The 20,674-nt window shown below is 38.0% G+C and overlaps 1 protein-coding gene across 1 annotated transcript in view; it reads right to left on the minus strand.

The window, feature by feature from the left end:
* LOC129699148 (inactive dipeptidyl peptidase 10-like) overlaps positions 1-20,674 on the minus strand; it is a 657,345-nt gene that overhangs the window by 28,847 nt on the left and 607,824 nt on the right. The window contains exons 16-19 of the mRNA XM_055638816.1: positions 13,925-13,972; positions 11,693-11,791; positions 6,061-6,130; positions 1,506-1,700 (exon numbers count right to left, since the gene is read on the minus strand). Of these exons, the coding sequence (XP_055494791.1) occupies positions 1,506-1,700; positions 6,061-6,130; positions 11,693-11,791; positions 13,925-13,972 (412 nt within the window). The remainder of the gene's footprint in view (positions 1-1,505; positions 1,701-6,060; positions 6,131-11,692; positions 11,792-13,924; positions 13,973-20,674) is intronic.

Genomic DNA, 20,674 nt, shown 5'->3' on the forward strand with positions numbered 1-20,674 from the left:
GTTGTCAAAGGTAGTTGTAGTGCACAAGATATTGACAAAAATAGAGTCTACAACTGGTTTTGGGTATGCACCAGTGACCTCAGCTGAGGTAGATAGAAGTTTTTCACAACTGAAGCATATTCTGTCTGACAGATGGCATAGTTTAAAAAAAAATGAAATGATTCAATTTATTGTCATTGTCAGTGTACAGTACAGAGACAACGAAATGCATTGTTTAACCAGATAATTTGAAAAAAAAATGCTAGTAATTATGTGCAACCAGGCAACTTTTGTCATTTAATGTAGTATACCAACATTATTTTTAACCATATTTTGGTGGTGGAAATACGTCTTTTTATGCCTTTTTTTGGTCAATAAATGCCTTTTTCCGTGCCTTTTTTGTAATTTTATTATGCCGTTGCCTGTCTATTTCAGAGTTTTTTTGTGCCTAAACATCCTACTCTAATAATGATTATTTAAGAATAACATGAGCTTTGACTAATCTAAAAGATTGCTCATCTTCAGTGATTTTAAGGTCTTGATCTTGTCTATATTTCCTAACGCTGCACAATCCTTCAATCTCTTTCTCCACATGGTCTTCTCTAACCATATTCATAGCCACCATTTTGACTTTGCCACAGCAAGTAGCTGCTAAACGGGCAGCACGGTGGCACAGCAGGAGAGTTGCTGCCTGACAGTACCAGAGACCTGGGTTCGTTCTGACCGTAGGTGCTGTCTGTATGGAGTTTGTACGTTTTCCCCATGACTGCTTGGGTTTTCTTCAGGTCCGATTTCTTTCAACATTCCAAAGGCGTAAAGGTTTCTAGGTTAATTGGCTTTGGTTTAAATTGTAAATTGTCCTCTAGTGTGTAGGATAGTGCTAGTGTATGAGGTGATCGCTGGTTGGCACGGTCATAGTGGGCGAAAGGGCTTGTATCTCTGTATGCTGTATCTCTGAACTAAAGTAGTTCTGCTATTTCAAACATTGTATTAATAGACAGCATTTCTGACCACCTCATACTAATTTCCCCCAAAGCCAGCTGGATCTCCCCATTGCTAACCATTTTATCCATCATTCCCATACCCATACTGACCTTTCTGTCCTGGGCCTCCACCATTGCCAGAGTGAGGCCACACACAAACTGGAAGAACAGTACCTCCAAAACTGTTTTTGCAGTTTACAGCCTAACAAAATGAACATTGAATTCTCCAATGTTAGGTACATGTTTTCTTTTCACCATTGGCATTTATGTTATCAGGTATATAAGCCTTGACATTTACTTTGAAGATTTGTAAAATTTTTATTTTACAAATTACGTATAAAGCAGACAATACAATGAATTGCACCTAATCACAGCATTCTTCTTATACACATTGGATGAAAAATGACACTGATTCTCTTCCCATATCTCCCTCTTCAACAGAAAAGGGTTTACTGGGTTATGTTCTAAATTATCGATCCTTGGGGAAAAAAAAGCCAGAAAGCAACCTGAGAATGAAAATCGAACAGATTTTTAAATACATACTGCACTGCTCTAATTTGGTCTTCGACTTCCACCGTTCCCAACCTTCGATGGATGTCCTGAAGAATTTTAAGCCCTTGAAAACCACTCCCTCGGCCATCAAAGCGAGCAAGGATGACATTATCAGAGCTGACAAGTACTGAGTCCCAGTCAATCCAAAACTTATCAGTAACCAGCTGGCTCCCTGGGGCTCCATCACTGCAAATACCAATACAACAACAGTAATTATTATTGACAATCATTCTCTGCATTTAGTTTCTTGCATAAAACAGTGAGACATAAAACCATGGAAAGATTGCATGAAAGATTCATACTGAATAAGAATTATATTATTTTTAGACCATAAAAGCTCTTGTTACATTTTGACAGGCAAATAATACTTCTACAGCATCTTAATTGCATATGGTTCAATTTGTGTTTTGGTGTGAACAATCTCTATTTTCTACCTGAGATCACAGTTAAGATTGACTATAATACTGGGACTATTTATGTTACAGTCATTAATTTGACTTGTCTGCATCTTTGGAATGTTCTGAACCACAAATGCATCCCAAAACAAAAAATAATCTAATAAGGTTAACAGCTATCTTCATTTCTATCCATGAAGAAAAAGTGAATTCAAAATATTTTTGTGAGGGTTGCACTAACCTGTGGAGGCCAAGAGTACTATGGGAATACAAGTGCATGTAAGCCAGAGGATCTCTCCTTATCTTTCCACGGTTCTCCCTTGCTATTCTGCCCTTACCTCCTACCTTTTTGCCCTCCTCTGATACTCATACCTTTAAATATTATTTTGGACCCACATTACCTTTCTATAAGCAAAGTTGCCCACTGCACATATATCTAACATTATGCCAGTCTGAAGCCTTCGCAATGGCATGTGGCTTACCACTTGACCCTCGATGCAGCCCAACACCCACTGACAATGTGATAATTAATGTGATAATCATTGGTACATTTTATTGGGTGGAAATACATTTTGAAATATGGATGGTTGTCAGATGTGGCTCAGTTTGCCTGTGAATCACATAGTTCAGAGTTCAAGTTCCACTCGATAGACTAGACCATAAAATCTAAGCTAATGCTACAGCACAACACTGTTGGAAGGGCCATCTATCGGACTGAATGGTAATCAAAAGCTCATCAACCTAAAAAAAATCAGTGTTTCACTATTTCAATAGCAAATCAATTTTTCCTGTTTTCTGGTCAGCATTTATCCTGGTACCAATACTTGCTTTAAATAAAACACATAGCTTAATTTTGTTCATCATCATTGGACTTAATGATTTTTCTGAGTGAATGTGGTGGGAGATTGATGGGCGAGTCCAGAACCAGGGGCCGCAGTCTTAGAATAAAGGGGAGGCCATTTAACAGTGAGGTGAGAAAAAACTTTTTCACCCAGAGAGTTGTGAATTTGTGGAATTCCCTGCCACAGAGGGCAGTGGAGGCCAAATCACTGGATGGATTTAAGAGAGAGTTAGATAGACCTCTAGGGGCTAGTGGAATCAAGGGATACGGGGAGAAGGTAGGCAAGGGGTTATTGATTGGGGACGATCAGCCATGATCGCAATGAATGGCGGTGCTGGCTCGAATGGCCTCCTCCTGCACCTATTTTGTATGTTTCTATATTAGATTGCAACCTTCATGTGGTCCGCCCTGTTTTGACGAATGCAATCAACCTGGTGTGCACAATCAAATAAGATTAAATAGAACAAGTTATCCTCCAACTTCAGGCTATGCACGCCATATGCAAGAAGAAGATAGGAGTTATTCCATGTTAAAAGTACGTAATAGCTGTAAAGCACTGTGGCAGATTCTGAAATTGACCAAGGCATTATAAAAACACATGGTCGCTCTTTTTCCATATTCTACTTGATTAGCTAGAATCTCCAGATCATCATAAGGTATTCTATTATTATGTGTCCATTATGCCTGAAATGTCCTTAATACATGGGGGACTATTTGAACTGAGTCATCAGTATAGCAATCCCCACCTTCGCTTCAATATTCCATTAAATGCCCACTGTCACAATTACTTAATAAGGAAATTCTGACATGGGCATTGATTATCCGGAGTGTATTTTGTCTGAACTCAGGGATTTTCCAGAGTGGGACTTATCTGGCTACATTTCCACAAATTTGGCTCCATAGGAACTTGAAAGCTAATCTCACACCTCCAGATAGTCCATAAGGTGTGTGGGGAGGAGGTCCTTGATGGAAGCCTTACCTATATTAATGTAACTGGGTCACTTGGGCGGACCAGAACAAGCTCCACCCATGAAACTGCTCTGGAAATCTTTGACAGCAGACTGAAAAAACTTTCCGATTTTCAAAATGTTATTGAATGTTTTTGATAATCAGGCATATTAGAAAATTCTTAATAATGAATGAATTTTGTTATTTTAAATATATTAAATTAAAAAAAATCAAATAATACTTAAAATATAATTTAAAGTGATGTTCCTAACTATTTATGTTTTAAGGTATTATACTTTATTTTTTCCTTTTGTTTCCGCAGCCCCAGATGGGCATTCAAATAATGGTCTTGTCATACCTGTGACAGGTTAGACTTGGGAAACTCAACAGGATTCTCTATGAGAATCCAACCACAGAGAATAGCTGTACATCTCTGATGGAGGTGGACTAGTAATTTGGGATTTTCCTCATTTGTGCAGAAGACCCAAAACATAGTGGAAATGCTGAGATTTCCACATGGAATTGCTTTCAACACTCAGACTACGATTTGCTCAGTGTCGTGATATGCTTTAATGTTTCAATTGAGCCAGGTCCCACCTAGAGTTAATACCTTTCAACGTGAATCTAGAGTACAGATCATAGACTGAACCTGTCATTAAATGATCACGCTTTTAGGTTTACTCTAAAATTATGATCAGGTTAAATATTTGGCCCTGAATTTGCAATCAATGGTAATTGAGCAGCATTCACCATTCATTAAGGGCCTGTCCCACTTGGCAATTTTATCAGCGACTGCCAGCATCATTGACTGACGTATCAGGTCACCGTTGTGTGACGCGGCGTGATAACGTATTGACGCACGGTGTTTTTCAAGTGTCCCAACATTTTTTTTATCGCCGCTGGATTTTGAAATGTTCAAATTCTTTTGGCAACTCTGATATGATGCCGGCAGTCGGTGAAAAAAAAAAACGCCAAGTGGGACAGGCCCTTAATGAATCAGACCAAAGAGTTCATTCAATCTTGGTTTCATCAGACCAGAGATTCTTGTTTAGGTGCCTTTTGGCAAAGTCCAACAGGCTGTCATGTGCCTTTTAATGTGGAGTGGCTTCCATCTGGCCACTCTATCATAAAGGCCAGATTGGTGGAGTGCTGCAGATATAGTTGTCCTTCTGGAAGTTTCTCCCATCTCCATAGAGGAACTCTGGAGCTCTGTCAGAGTGACCATCGGGTTCTTGGTCACCTCCCTGACCAAGGCCTTTCTCCCCGATTGCTCAGTTTGGTTTGGCGGCCAGCTCTATGAAGACTCCTGTCTGAAGAACGGTTTTGGCCCGAAACATTGCCATTTTCCTTCGCTCCATAGATGCTGCTGCACCCGCTGAGTTTCTCCAGCTTTTTTGTGTACCTATGAAGACTCCTGGTAGTTTCAAAGTTCTTCCATTTAAGAATTTAAGAAGTTTCAAAGTTCTTCAATTTAAATTCCATTTAACACAATGCTCTTCGGGACCTGCAATGCTGCAGAAATTGTTTTATACCCATCCTCAGATCTGTGTCTCGACACAATCCTGTCTCGGAGGTCTACGGACAATTCCTTCGTCTTCATGGCTTGGCTTTTGCTCTAACATGCACTGTCAGCTGCGGGACCTTATATAGACAGGTGTGTGCCTATCCAAATCATGTACAATCAATTTAATTTACTATTTGTGGATTCCAATCAAGTTGTAGAAACATCTCAAGGATAATCAATGGAAACAGGATGCACCGAAGCCCAATGTTGAGTGTCATAGCAAAGGGTCTGAATATGTAAATGTGATATTTCATTTATTTCTTTTTAATTACTTTGCAAACATTTCTAAACACCTGTTTTCACTTTTTTATTATGTATTGTGTGTAGATTGATGATAAAAAAAAAAGAATTTAATCAATTTTATAATAAGGCTGTAAAGTAACAAAATATGAAAAAAGTGAAGGGGTCTGATTACTTTCTGAATGCACTGTATATGGGCTTAACACTTTTAGCTTGTTTATTGGATACCTGGTAGAAGATGCTCCAGCACTATTAAACCTGTGCAAATACTGATTCATGTGGCGTGATGTTGTGCAGCAAAGCTTTGGGAAGACCAGAATACCTGTAACTGACAATATCTTTTTAATGTTTTGGCTAAAAACATACATGTTTACTGGAAGTTGCTGTCTAATATTTAATAGTAGTGAGCGCCTGCGACCACAAAATAGGAGATGATTTATCATTAGAATCAAAATTTTAACCCGAGTAGCTTAAAATCATTCAACCAGAAGACAAAAATCAGAGATTTCAGAATCATGCCAGCAGCAAGTTTTAATCTCGTATAACAGGATTACTTACACAAACAGTAGGACAGGATAAAGGATGTTTTCATCAAAGCCCTCGGGAAACGATAACTGTAGAGTGAGCTCTGAGAATAAAGGCATAACATGTTCAGAGTAAATCTTAAATTGTACACAAACATCATATTTTGGTTTCATTAATACTCACAAAATCTTATCTTTCTTATATATTTATTTTCAGAAAATTGTGTTTGCTTGAATTGTCATTAAATATAATTTTAAAATGTCCATGTAAATTATAAAATAATTCATATATCTATCCTGGCATGGGTTTTCTTGGTATTGTGATGAGTGAACACTGATTCTCTGTAGCTGAAGTTGCAGTGAGAGAAATGTTTTTTTTTTAATGCTTTCTTGGTATATGGAATAGGATTTATGATTTTGTTACCTGACAGACATATTTTTATCAGTAATTGATGAGATAACAAGATCAAAACAGAAATCAAGGGCTGTCCGCAAGCCTGCAATATAAAGCCATAACTTCCATTTGGCTAAATATGCTAAAGGGCCTGTCCCATTTGGACGACCTAATCCATGAGTTTAGAAGACCCTAGACGAGGTGAAAAAAATGTCAAGGTCGTGTTGACTCGCTGAAGTAAAAAAAAACCCTATGACCTCCTACAACTATGTCCACGACCCCCTATGACTATATCTACGACCGCCTACGACCACTCTCGACCTCAGTCTTCCACACCCAAGACCAACTACGACTAGCTACGAGTGGAAAATTATAAAATGATGTTGTGGCGGCTCCTAAGGGTCGTGCCATCATACTGCCGAACCCCTCGGCACAGGAGTGGTGCAGTCCGGAGGCGGCCCTCAGCCAGAGGGTTTAAAAGGCAAGGTTTGGGTGCCATCTTCCTCTGGTTTTGTCTTCCCTTCAACCGGGAGGAATACAATAAAGGTGCTTCTCAAAACACTGGACTTCGTGCCTCCTTTCGAGACCCACGCACCACAATGTCATGTTTGCATTTTTTTTCTCGGGCCAGTTACCAACCTACAACTACCTACGACTACTGTCACGATCTACTACAACCTACCTACGACCTACCTATGAGTAGAAAGTATTAATTTTTTCCATGCCAACCTTTTTTTTTTACTCGTGAAATTTTTTTATCAGGCTGGAAAAAACGGCGCGACCTACTTGAGGCCAAGAGTACGCAGAGATCACTCACGAGCATGAGGAAGAGTTACGAAGACCTATGACCTCGTAGCGACCATGCTGCGAGTATGAGTCAAGGGCAAACTCGGCAGAGGTCGCCAATTAGGTTGTGAGAGTGGGACAGGGGCCTAATTATTAATAGATATGATATTCTTGCTATTTCCACAAAACACCAATTGCAAACTGTTTGGAAGGCTTCTTTCCTTTTGGGCATTGCCATAATTTGGAGTGGACTGTAACATCAGAGATTTGACTTGTAAGTGATCACTAAACCTTACAGCGATGTTCCATTTTTACTGGATCTAAAGTGAAGTCTTGCGGAAAAGTCCAAACAATATGTAAAAACATCAATTTTGATGTTTTTGTTGAAAAACAATTGTAACCTCATCCGCATTCACTCAAGAAACAAGATTGTATTAATAGCAAAAATAATGTTCAAAGCATTGAAGAGAAACTGGTTATCATAGTTTTTAATGAAGTGAAACATTTGTTTCCTCGCCAAAGCTAATCAGCATTTCAGATATCTTGCAGCTGAATGTTCTATATATTTAAGACTGCAACTAAATGGATAATCTTTCATAGCATGGAATAGCATGAAACTGTCCTCTTTTCTGGCTTATTGCCCAACTTTTAGGAAAAATGCTGACAAAGCCGTATTTCTGCACAAAGAAAATGAACTCTGAATTCTGAATTGGTCTGTTCGTTCCATTGGAAGAGAATGTGTTGCCTGTAATTTTTAACTAAAACAATGAATCAAAATAAAGCTAAATTTACAAAGATAAAAGTTATGGAAGTCATAAAAGGAATACTTTTGCTGGAACAAATTTCAAAATTTCAAAAAGATTAAAAACTTTCCCATTAAAACAAGTTTCTGAATTTAATAAATATTTTCTAGAGGCACATTCTGTAAAAGATTGAAAGAGCGAATATCATGGGTGGTCAGACAGGATGAAATAACAGAAACATATCTTTACATTTAATATCTTTCAATTAATTTCTGATTGATTGTTTGTCAAGTACCATTACATGTTTAAAAATGAATCCAGTTTAACGGCAGAGCACAGGGAATAGAAAATGTCCAGTGCTGTTCTCCAGTGAACGATGCAGCTTGTAATAAAATGAAAAATGCTAATGAAAATATCTAGTTCTGCTAATCAGATTTAAAAAAATCTATGGCATTAAATTGTAATAATCAATTTTTGTCTTAATGGCTGTCATTCAAAAATCTGTTTCTCTTATCGAATATTACAAAGTAAATTGCAATGGCAGATTTTGTTCAAATTCATGTCCAGTCTGAGCTTTGTTCATCATTTTGGGAAGATGGCTACACACATTCATAATATGTGTAATAGCAGAAAGATGATTTTCCAATGTAATAGGAAAGGACAATTAGAATATGAATCATTTAACATGTCTTTCTTCCATAACCTTTGTCCACAGTTTTCCTCAAAAAGATAAATAATAAAAGGGAATATTTTGCAAACGGGAAGCTTCTTACATTGCCAGATATGGTATAACTATACATTTAGATGGGAGCATAAGAAACCATACTGCTGTATCAAACAAATGAATAACTCCTGTGACTCAGCATAGTTCCTAATAGTAAATTATAAATTTAATAGAAGACAAGTTGTCCAAATAGTTCTGGAAAAACTTCAATAGCTGATGGAAACAATCTTGAGCTTTGCACTCTGTCATGTGCAAAGATTTTTGAATGATTCAAAAAATTGTCCACATCTTCTATTTTCCTAAAGTTAGAATGTTGATTTGGCATAGGCAGTAATATATATTTTGGATAGGAACAAGTAACTACAAATGCTGGTTTCAAGAAAAAGACACAAAGTGCTGGAGTAACTCAGTGAGTCAAGAGGCATTTCAGAACATGGATAAGTGATGTTTTGGGTCGCGGACCTTCTTCGGATTCATTGGGTTGGTCCTTTAGAAAACTGAGATGCATGTTTGTAAAAGTAGCTTTATGTGTGAGATAAACCACATCCCAAGTAATCATGATCAACAATTACAACAATGCGTAGTGCAGACAAAGCAGGTCTGTTATAAAAAAAAAGTTTTTACTAAATCAAAAGATTGTAGACGAATTAATCAATATGTTTATTCCAATGACCAGCAGATATAAAATTCAGAAAATAAAACCATTGAAACCTTTCAAGATAGTGAAAATAGCAGTGATCAAGAAAGAGTAGAAATTATTTTGATGGATGTAATTATTCTTCCAATAAACTTCATACCTTCTGTTGACTGAATTGGAAAAGGAGAAAAGATTTTCTGTGATCTCACTTTCCATATTGTTACTTTTAAATTTATAACCTTTCCTATGCCTTGGTTAAGGTTACAACAATATATTGAACAGACAATTAATCACAAATCATCTGAGATCATGTTTATTGCAGGCTGGCTGAAGGATGTATCCCCCTCCAAACCATCAATATACCTAATTCCCAACTGATGACCATAACGGTAGATGTGATTTCAAATGCTGCCAATCCTAATGGCATTGCTGAATTATGTTGATAATTTGTATGTACATTTTCACCTCGAGAGTGGTCCATATTGTACCAAGGAGAATTATTCATGGAGGACAATGGGTTTGATTTGCCTCCCACGGGCTTCCATGCATGAATTCATGTGTAAACACAAAATATCAGTTTTTTGTTGTTTTTCTGAGACGTCAGTATCTTTTGCTAAAAGAGTATTTATGCAACTACTTCTGCACATCATCAGATTGTCTATTCAGATAAAGGGATACTTTTTGCTCTTGCTTTCTTATTAGACACAGGAATGAATCTATTCCCAAATACAAAAAATTGTATGGATTAATTTATACTGTTCTGATGATACGATCATAGTAGAGTTGTTGAAATTCATTGCAATCTCCAATGATCACACTAAATAAGAATTGATATAGTGAAAATTAATGGAATGCTTTGAGAACAAGCAATTCAAATTCACCTTGATCCTCCCCAATATATTATGCTAAACCTAACTCATAGGTCAATGAATCGTATGGTGTATCCTGCCTAACAAGATGAAGTCACAGAATGTCGAAAAGGGACCTTCAGCCCACTGAGTGTGTGCCAGCAATCAATTACTTATATCTACATTAATTTTGTATGTATTCCATTTTATTCTTGTCATATTCCCATCAACTTCCCCTAGCGACCCTTCATCTACATATTAGAGGCAGGTTATGGTGCCAGTTAACCTACCAATATGCACATCTGTGGGTTCTGGGAGCAACTGGAGGACTCCTGCAGTCTCATTAAAAATAAAAATGTGCTCTTGCTCTTCAGAAGGTTCCTAGACAGATAAAATTTAATATGGAATATGGATTATGGAATTTAACTCCGAAAAGTGCAAGATGTTACATTTTGACGCAGGATTTGCAGTACTAAATGGTAGACCCGTATAAAATGTTGTAGAACAGGGATACCTAGAGGTACGAGCACTTAGTTCCCTGAAAATTGTGACATAGTTGACAAGCTGGTGAACACTGCTTTCAGCATCCTTGCTTTTTTTGGTCAAGGCAATGAGTACAGGAGTTGGATTGTGATGTTGCAATTGTACAAGTCTCTGGAGAGACCATACTAAAAAGAATGTGTGCAGTACTGGTTGTCAGATATTGGAAAGATGTCATGAAGCTGCAAAGGGTGAAAAAGAGGTTCACAAAGACGTTAAAGGGACAGGAAGGCTTAACTTGGAAGGAGAGGCTGGAGGCTAGGAGTTTTTTCCCTGGTGCATAGAATTTTGAACTGTGATTTTATAAAGGTTTACAAAATGAATGGTGGCTTAGATAAGATGTATTTATATACCCTGTTTTTTTCCAAGGGTATTTAAGTAAAACTACAGGGCATAGATTTATGGTGAGAGATAAGGTTTAAAAGAGACCCGGAAGACAACTTTTCCACAGACGGTAGTGGGTATATGGAACAAGGTGCCAGATGAAGTTGTACAAAGCAGGTACAATTACAATGTGTACAAGACATTCGAACAGGTTCTTAGATAGAAAAGGTTTAGAGGCATATGGGCCAAACACAGGCTTAGATGGACATCTTGGTCGCTGTAGATCAGTCGAGCTGAAGGGCCTGTTTCTGTAATGTATAAATCACTGACAATGACTCTTAAGGTACGTTTGAGGAATAGTCCTGCAGCGTGAGATTGTCACCATTTTGTTTTACTTTTAACTAGCCAAATATTGTCCAAACTACCTTGTGAAATTATGGGACAGTTTGAGATATTAGGTAGAATCTGCTTTGTTACTGTTCTTTACTGCACAATATTGTTTTCTGTCTGGAATTGTCCTGTTAATAGGGAATGTTGTACGTTTTCTTTTTTTTTAAATTTCCAATACGTTTGGATACCTTCCAACAACCTGTTACAAAGGAGCAAAGCTTTATTGTATAACTCATTGCTATGCAATAAAAATAATTAAAAATGAAAATAATTGACGCACCATAATCATAAATATGCACAGTCCTGTACTCTGGTTTGTGGATCCTTTTTCCTTTGATAATTTCATGCAGAACAGTATTATTTTCCAATATGTAGGAGCCTAAATGATTAAAAAGAAATTAATGATTACTAATGAAACTAAGAAAACATGTTCCTACATCAATCCACAAAGTTACTTAACATTTTCAAATTGCACACATTTTATTTTACCGCTTATTTAATGGATGTCAAGATTTCACAAAGGAAGATCATTTAATAGATCCATTCATAATATAAATACACGACAAGTAACATTATGAGAATACAATCACACTGAAATCTATTACTGGTCCAGAATATGTGTTTTTAAGAAACCTCATATGCTTGATGCTAACTTACATTGAAACACTGCACTTGCTTTTGTAGATCCTTTCCAGGATCCACTTGCTGGATGAAGCTTAGCATCAAGACTGCTTGCTATATAAGGGCCTTCTTTAAATAAATCCTATCACATTGAGGGATCAGAATGCCAAGTTCTGCTAAAACATTGATAAGTAGCAAGGTAGATTCCTAGGTTTTGCTGGCTGTTAAATATCTAGTATGCTTTTGCTTTTGTCATTTTCCAAATATTTTGGATATGGTTTAATATCACTAATATTAATTTAGGCCCAATCTTGCTCTAATTATTAAATGCATTAGATATCATTTGAAAGTGAGAAAAAACATGCTAACTCACTTTTATCTGAGTGACAGCAATAATGTACTGAGTGTTCTGAGGCTGGAGTTCCCATTGACATCAGAATGAGATGGGAAATTACCGTAATTCATCACTATTTACGGAGGGGTATCTGCCCAGGTAATTCAATTTTATTTTTAACGTAACCTTTAGGGAGCTCAGGTAAAGATGAACATTTTTTATTAAGAATTTAAATATTTTTAAAGATTTGTTTGGAATAATTTTTGAGTAGTTTTACATGTCTGAAACAATTAGACTTTCACAGTTCTGGCTAAACTTCAGGCTGTGGCATAGCGAGTTGTCAACATTTATTTTATCCTTTGTGTACACAAGCCTTCCTCTACCCCTGCTGGCAATCCTATTCTGATGTACAGGGTTTTATTGTAAGGGAGAGACCAGGTTCTGCTTGCAATGTTGCAAATGTCCTGACAGCCAAAGGCAAGTTTATCCTTTATTCAGAAGTAATCACGATGCAGTTTTACAGCTGACCAATATATTTAAAAGATGTTAAATACTAATCTTTATCCATTTTATAAAATTCATACTGTGAATACCTCCGCATTTTGAAAGCACATAGCAGCCACTTGTGCTTTTGAAATAGTCCCTGTTGCAACATAGGGAAAATATGACATTATGCATTGCTCAATTCTACAAATAGCAACAGGATAAGCATTTCAAACATTTAGTTTAGTTATTTTATGTGAGGAGCGGATGTTAACTTAAAAAATCAACAGAACAAACATGCTGCTTTAGTCTAGAGATACAGCATGGAAACAGGCCCTTTGACCCACGCTGACCATCAATTACACTAATTCTATTTTATTCCACATTCTCATCCATTCCCTGCACATTAGGGAGAATATTGATTTTACAGGCCAATAAACCTACAACCCCATATGTCTTTCTAAACAAAAATGTGGAGTTTTTTTACATCCACCTAACCACCCAGACTGGGCCTCATTTCAACTCCTAATGGCCAATTAAGTTAAAATGCACTTTGTGGAAGGCAACAGAAGGTCAAACTCAATTATCATTAAAAAAACATTTTTCACTTGGTTACTTCTTCTCTCCCCTTGTCACCTTTTTTTATTTAGAAATGTGATGTCCTTTGCTGCATTCACAATTTTCAAAGGGGAAAACTTCAATTAAAAACCATTGGACTTTTCCCCCCCTGTTTGTTTACAAATGTAGGTGGCAATGATGCAAATCTAAGCACAATGCAGAATCTCAGTGGCTGTATTGAAGGACAGAGCTCCTTCAGAATAAGGTGGAATGACAGTGAGGGTATACAGAAATGTCAAGTGTCAATTGCATTTGTTCATTGCACCATAATTACCGTAACCATAACAGTAAACACTTCAGCTCTCCATTTTACAAAATTAAAAGGCTTTCACTTGCTGTTTTGGGATCTAGTGAGATTATTTGTTTTCAGTAATATTTTCAACATACATGTATATGACTGAACCCTGGCCCATGGTTTCAACTAAATTAATTTTATTATTCTTGAGTAATACTTACTGTTTGGATTGCTTGTGCTATGGACAGAGACCATTGGTACATTGGGACCTGAAAAAAAAAGCACAGAATATAAACAAATATTCTAATATCCTGCATTAGTAAATATTTTATAATATGGTGATATGAAACATTATCTGGATTTGAAACGACTATTTACATACTCACAATTTTTACATTTTTCATTACGGCAACACTAGGTGGTCATGTCTGCATTGTTTTTAGGCAAACACTATCCACAGGCATGATACATATGGAAATAACTTTTATCTTTGTTTATATGAATTACGTGATTATCTCACAGCACACTCTTGTACATTGCAAAGTAGACAGCAACATGACTATTTCCAGCTGTCACATTTCTGCTCTTAAAATCATCTTTGATGTTGAACGTAAAACAAATAAAAGTGTTTTTATCTGAAAATGATCGATGTGCATATGTGAAAGATGTCAATATATGGACTATGGTAACTACAGAAGATTATCCGCATTGGCCACCACAGTGAAATCCATCACCAGGTTCATCCTTACCTGTCTGCTCAGACTTAAATGTGAGCTCTGGCTTTCTGGAGGCCCACAAAACATACCTAAGACAAATGTAAGGGGCAGCACTGCCATTATTCATGACTGTTTAAATTATTGCAACTCCTCTCTAGTATCAGAGTTAACCAAGCCTCAATAGTTGATCTGCTGTTCATGCTTGGATGTTGAGCTCTCCAAACAACAGTCAAATGTTTCACTGAAACATTCGAGGGTGCGCCTTAGACTCAACCTCCACAAGCAAAGGTCCTTTACCAATCCGGTTCTGCTGAGCAACAATACTCTTTGATAATGAAGATTCACGTTGAGACTCTAGAAATATGAACTGGTTCCCATATGTTTGAAGCCACCTTTTTGGCAATGGCAGATTTTGATGATGAAATTCACCACAGCATTTGTACACAGCCTTTGATTTAATAAAGAGAAGATACATTGAAGATCAAGACCTCAGATTTGTTTGGATTTTAGTTTAATTTGGAGATACAGAGCAGAAAGAGGCACATTCGGCCCACTGAGTCCGTACCGACCAGTGATCCCCGCACATCAACACCACCTGGCTCACATTAGGGACAATTTTACATTTTATACATTTATACCTATCAATCTACAAACCTGTACATCTTTGGAGTATGTGAGGAAACCGAAGATCTTGGAGAAAATCATGGGGTGAACGTACAAACACCATACAGACAAGCACCCGTAAGCAGAATCAAACCCGGGTCTTTTGCATTGTAAGACAGAAAATCTACCACTGTGCCACCATGCTGCCCTAGGAATCGATCTAAGTGCTGATCTGGAATAAAAATTATAGTCCACCACATGGCAATGCTCTCTGCCCTGCTCTATGCTTTCAATGCAGGAAATCTAAAAGAACTATATGGTTATATGGTTAACTGTTGGAAATGCTAGAAGCACTCAACAGGTCAGCCAGCAACCGTGGAAAAAGAAAGAGGAGTTCATGCTTTCGGTAAAAGAACTGATGATAGGTTCTTGACCTGAACGTTAACTCTGTTTCTCTCTCCACAGCTGCTGACTGTCCTGCTAAGCACTGTTTCAAGATGCTGATTACATTCAATCAGCTTAGGGCAGGCCATATCACTCATATGCTACACCAGATTCCCAAAACAATCAATAACTTCAAATGATAATGAACATTCAGCAACATGAACCTTAACCTTATTTCTCTTTCCATAAATGTTGCCAGATCTGCTGAACATTTTCAATACTTTGCACTTTGGTTGAGAGATGTGGAAGCAGGCCCTTCGGCCTATTAATTCGGGTCAAATTGGAGATGCCAAAGGCTTGAGTAAAGGCTTTTGTGCTGCTAGGCCATTTGGTGAATTTAAATGTGCCTTCTGCAGAAATGGGACATGGTGCAGAATGGTGCCAGCTTGTCTAGAGCCCAGATAAGAGTTGCAGGGAAAGAATGGGACATCTGCAGATTCTTACAATTAGGTGTAAATTGCATGAAACGGATTGGGTGAATGCAAACCAGACATACACATTGTAAATATTGTTGCAAAGCTTTACTTTGCTAGATGTTGATTGGGTTAAGTGTTGAGCCTTGTCTTGGTTTCTTGAATATCTGGGCAAATGTTGCTATGTTTGCTTCCTTCCAGAAGCTCAGTTTGAATACAATGCATTGGTTACTGTAAGGAAGTAAGTTTATTGGCCAAGTATTCACATACATGGAATTTGCTTTGGTGCTCTGCCGACATGTAACAATATGACATACAATGACAGTTACGAATGACTCAGAAAACACTAAACATTAATAATAATAAAACATTAATGATAAACACCATTGATCAAGCATGTGAACCAACAAAATACCAGATCAAAGGGAGGCTACAGATTTTTGGCTGTTGAGTAGAGCAACTACTGTTTTTATGTCTGGCTGTGGCAGCTTTGACAGTCCGGAGTCGCCTTCCAGAGGGAAGTGATTCAAAGAGTTTGTGGCCAGGGTGAGAGGCTGATCTTGCCCGCTCGCTTCCTGGCCCTTGCAGTGTACTGTTCATCAATGGAGGGAAGGTTGCAGCCAATAATCTTCTCTGCTGATCCGACGATTTGCTGCAGCCTCCAGGTGTCTGGCTTGGTGGATGAGCCAAACCAGACTATGATGGAAAAGGTGAGAACAGACTCTACGATGGCCGTGTAGAATTGGACCATCATTGCCTGTGGCAGATTGTGCTTCCTCAGCTGCCGCAGGAAGTACATCCTCTGTTGTGCCTTTTTCACTGTGGAGTCGATGGTAGCCCCCCACTTAAAGTCCTTGGAGATGATGGTTCCCAGGAACTTAAACAACTCCACAGATGTAACACTTCCTGTCTGTAGGCAGATTCCTCCCCATCCTGGGTCAGTCCAATCATGGTTGTGTCGTCCGCAAACTTGAGAAGCTTGACAGAGGTGTGTGTGGAGGTGCAGTCGTTGGTGTAGAGAGAGTAGAGGAGAGGAGAGAATACGCAGCCTTGCGGTGCTCCAATGCTGAATGTTTGCGGGTCCGAGATGTGCTTTCCCAGCCTCACATGCTGCTTCCTGTCTGTCAAGAAGTTGGTGATCCACTGACAGAAGGGTTCAGACACAGTCAACTCGGAAAGTTTGTAGAGCTCTGGCATAATGGTGTTGAATGCAGAGCTAAAATCAACAAACAGGATCCTCGCATAGGTCCCCTGGTGGTCTAGGTGGTGTAGGATAAAGTGCAGGCCCAGGTTGACTGCATCATCCACAGATCTATTGGCCCGATATGCAAACTGTAGAGGGTCCAGCAGGGAGTTTGTGGTTTGTGATATTTTTCAGCTTGGCCAGCACAAGCCTTTCGAGTGTCTTCATGACTACAGAGGTTAGTGCGACAGGTCTATAGTCATTAAGACAAGTAATCCTTGCCTTTTTGGGTATAGGGACAATAGTGGAGATTTTGAAGTAGGCAGGGACAGTACATGTTTGCAGAGGCTGGTTAAAAATGTCTGTATAGACTGGTGCCAGCTGTTTGGCACAGAGCTGAAGAGTAGAGGGGGAAACATTGTCAGATCCTGTAGATTTCCGGCTCTTTTGTCCTCTGAAAAGCCTCTCCACCTCTATTTTTATTATTGGGTTAATGAAATGTCTATCATGTATTGTGTTAATCGATATCTGTTATTGGACTGTAAAGAGACCACCCCCATATGTTCGGCCCCTCAAGGTTCAGGGACCTATAAAAGGTAGCTCCCATGAGGTCCTGTGTCGATCTTCTTAAAGAATGCTTGGGACTGCGTGACCTTTTGGAGTGTCTCTGCTTGCATGCGGCTAGAAGGACTTAGCCAAGCAGATACAAGGATCAAACCTGCGGTGGTTAGGTATAGTAGTGGGGAACTGTTATTGTGTTTTTCCAAAATAAAGTTTAGATGCGCATGTGCTTGACTCAGTATTTTAATGACTGAAACTCGATTGGGGGTTGCTTAGAACGAGCTATTCACATATATCAACCATCGATCACCCTTCCCCACCTCCACATCGTGCACACCAGGGGAAATTTACAGAAGCCAATTAACCTACACACTTATGATAGTCAGAAAATGCTGGATTAACTCAGTGGGATGCAGCATCTCCTGAGAGAAGGAATGGGTGATGTTTCGGGTCGAGACCCTTCTTCTGACTGAAAAATGGTCTCGACCCGAAATATCACCCATTGCATCTCTCCAGAGATGCTGCCTGTCCCGCTGAGTTACTCCAGCGTTTTGTTCGCTGGAGTATCTTCTGTTAAAACCAGCAACTGCAGTTCCTTCCAACACATTTAACCTACAAACCTGCAAGTCTTTGGATTGTGGGAGAGAACCAGAGCAGGGAGAAAACCCACAGTCAAAGGGAGAATGTGCAAACTGCACAGACAGCATCCGAGGTGAGGATAAAACTTGGTGCTAAAATCTCTGGTGCTCTGAGGCAACAGATCGTCCTCTGCACCATTGTGCGGCCTTAAATTGAGCATCTGGAGTCTCTTGTGTCTCCTTCTTAAAGATTGTCTGTAATTTCTAAGTTACCTCCAGCTTCAGGGTAGTTTGACATTCCTCCCATTGTTTTGTTTTCTGTCACATTCAGACTGCTATAATAGTACATGACTTTTACGCTTAGTGGGGGTTTCTATGGATTTTAGTCAATTTCTTTGGATTCGAGTAAATATGAATTTTTTACGGCTGAATTTTTAGAGAGCTAATGTTTTAATTTCTGTCCACGCCAGCCATCAAACATTTGTTCACACTGTTCTATGATATCTCACTGTTGCATTCACTCCCTACACAAGCAAGGCCATCAGCATAATCAAGGACACCCAAGTCACTCCCTCTCTTCTCCCATCTCCCAGCCCCCATCAGGCAAGAGGTACCGAAGTTTAAAAATGCATCCCTCCAGATTCAGGGGCATTTACTTCCCATCAAGCAACTGAACCGTCCTCTTATCAGTAATACAGTCCGGACCTCCCATCTATTTCATTGGAAACCTTTGAGCTATCGTTAGTTGTTTGTTTTAATCGTGTTCTAAATATTGTATCCTTGCATTGTGGATGGCTTGATTGTAATCATGTATACTGCATTTCACTCTACTTTACTAAACATAGTTTTTTGTATCCTAAACATGTTCTTTTTCCATCAATGATCCAAATTCTCAAAACCTGTGGGTATCTTTACAATCATAAATAATTGTTGGCTTCCAGAATTTGGATTTAGGCACAAATGAAGATAATGTTGCAAATTAAACAAATCATTATTTTTAGGCACTGTATTGTCAATTTATTATTGCTATAATATAGTAAGATATTACAAAAGTTACTCGGAAGACATAGCAGATGACATTCCTGGAAGGGAAAGAAAATCTACAAAACAGATTTGTTCTACTACTTTACAAAATACTATGCATGTTTTGAAAAAATGCAATTTTCTTCCCTGAACTATCTTTAATATTCCCCCTGACTATTAGGTTATTCATTACTCTGATTGTTGGTATGCATATAGAATACTTGCAATGCAATCAGGAAGGATAATATTTCAGACTAGTTTGAGAGCTGCAACAGACGAGACTGACCCTGCAACGCAACAATGCCTATTATACTTATGTCTCATCATTAATTCTGTGCAACCAACAGCTTTATAATGAAATATGAATAAGATAATATCCAGGTAATTTGATCTTGCCTAACAACACGACCACTGGCAATATTAGTTCTGGAATTATAAAGTTTTTTCACCATCATAGTGTCCCACTTGACCAGAGAAAACAGAAAACTATACAGTAAAGATTAATGTTTTCAAAGGCTACAAGATCTAATTTTTACCAGATTTAATTTTCAAACAAAAGCTTAAATTAACGCAAAACATTTATAAATGACTGGGAAAACAAAGAATTTAAATCATTTTCCTCCAGGAACACTGATGTTCTTCAAAATAAATTGTTGTTCATGCTTTACATGGCTGGAGAATTAAATACTTCTTGTATCATCCAACATTTCACCTTTTCTATGACTTTAATAGAATTAACTTTATGCACTGTTTGTAATATAATTTTGCCTGTTATTATTTTAAATCAGAAAAGCTTTGTGATTGTTATACAGCAAGTTCAAGAGATTAGGTTCAAGAGGTTAGGAAAATGCCTCCAAATTGAAGCATAATTTGATAGGGCACATTTTTATGCAACAATCACTGTGACTAATAGTTAGAATAGAATGGTACTACATGCAACAATTTAAATCTTTCAGTTTTGTATGTTATATTTGTAGCTCACCAATTCAACCAAATGCAGTTTAGCTGTCTACTTAAAGGATCATCCCTTTTGTCCTTAATATAACCCTATGCTTCTGTCACTTGACTTCTCCATCCCACTCGTGCTCTGATCATTGGTAGACATCAAGCTCGATTTAGGCCTGGATCCAAACATTACTAACTACAATTGGTGCAAGGTACCCCAAAGGCTGCAAGACCAATAATATTATGAATTATATAACCTGGTCAATTTAATCACAGTCGTGAGATTTGAGCACATTTCCCCTTGTGACCACCACAAAAGAGTAAGAATTTATGTTATTGTACTTTCTAAGCTCCCTCCATAATATTTTTAAGGATTTGTTTTCTTCTTATTATATTGTGATTTAAAAGCTCTCTCGAAGTCTTAAATTATAAATATAATAATAATAATTATATATATAATCATTAAGTCCTTATTGCATACTGAAAAAAATAATTTCTGAGGTAA

This window comes from Leucoraja erinacea, chromosome 7 (assembly GCF_028641065.1).
Source record: "Leucoraja erinacea ecotype New England chromosome 7, Leri_hhj_1, whole genome shotgun sequence".
NCBI classification, from domain to species: domain Eukaryota; kingdom Metazoa; phylum Chordata; class Chondrichthyes; order Rajiformes; family Rajidae; genus Leucoraja; species Leucoraja erinaceus.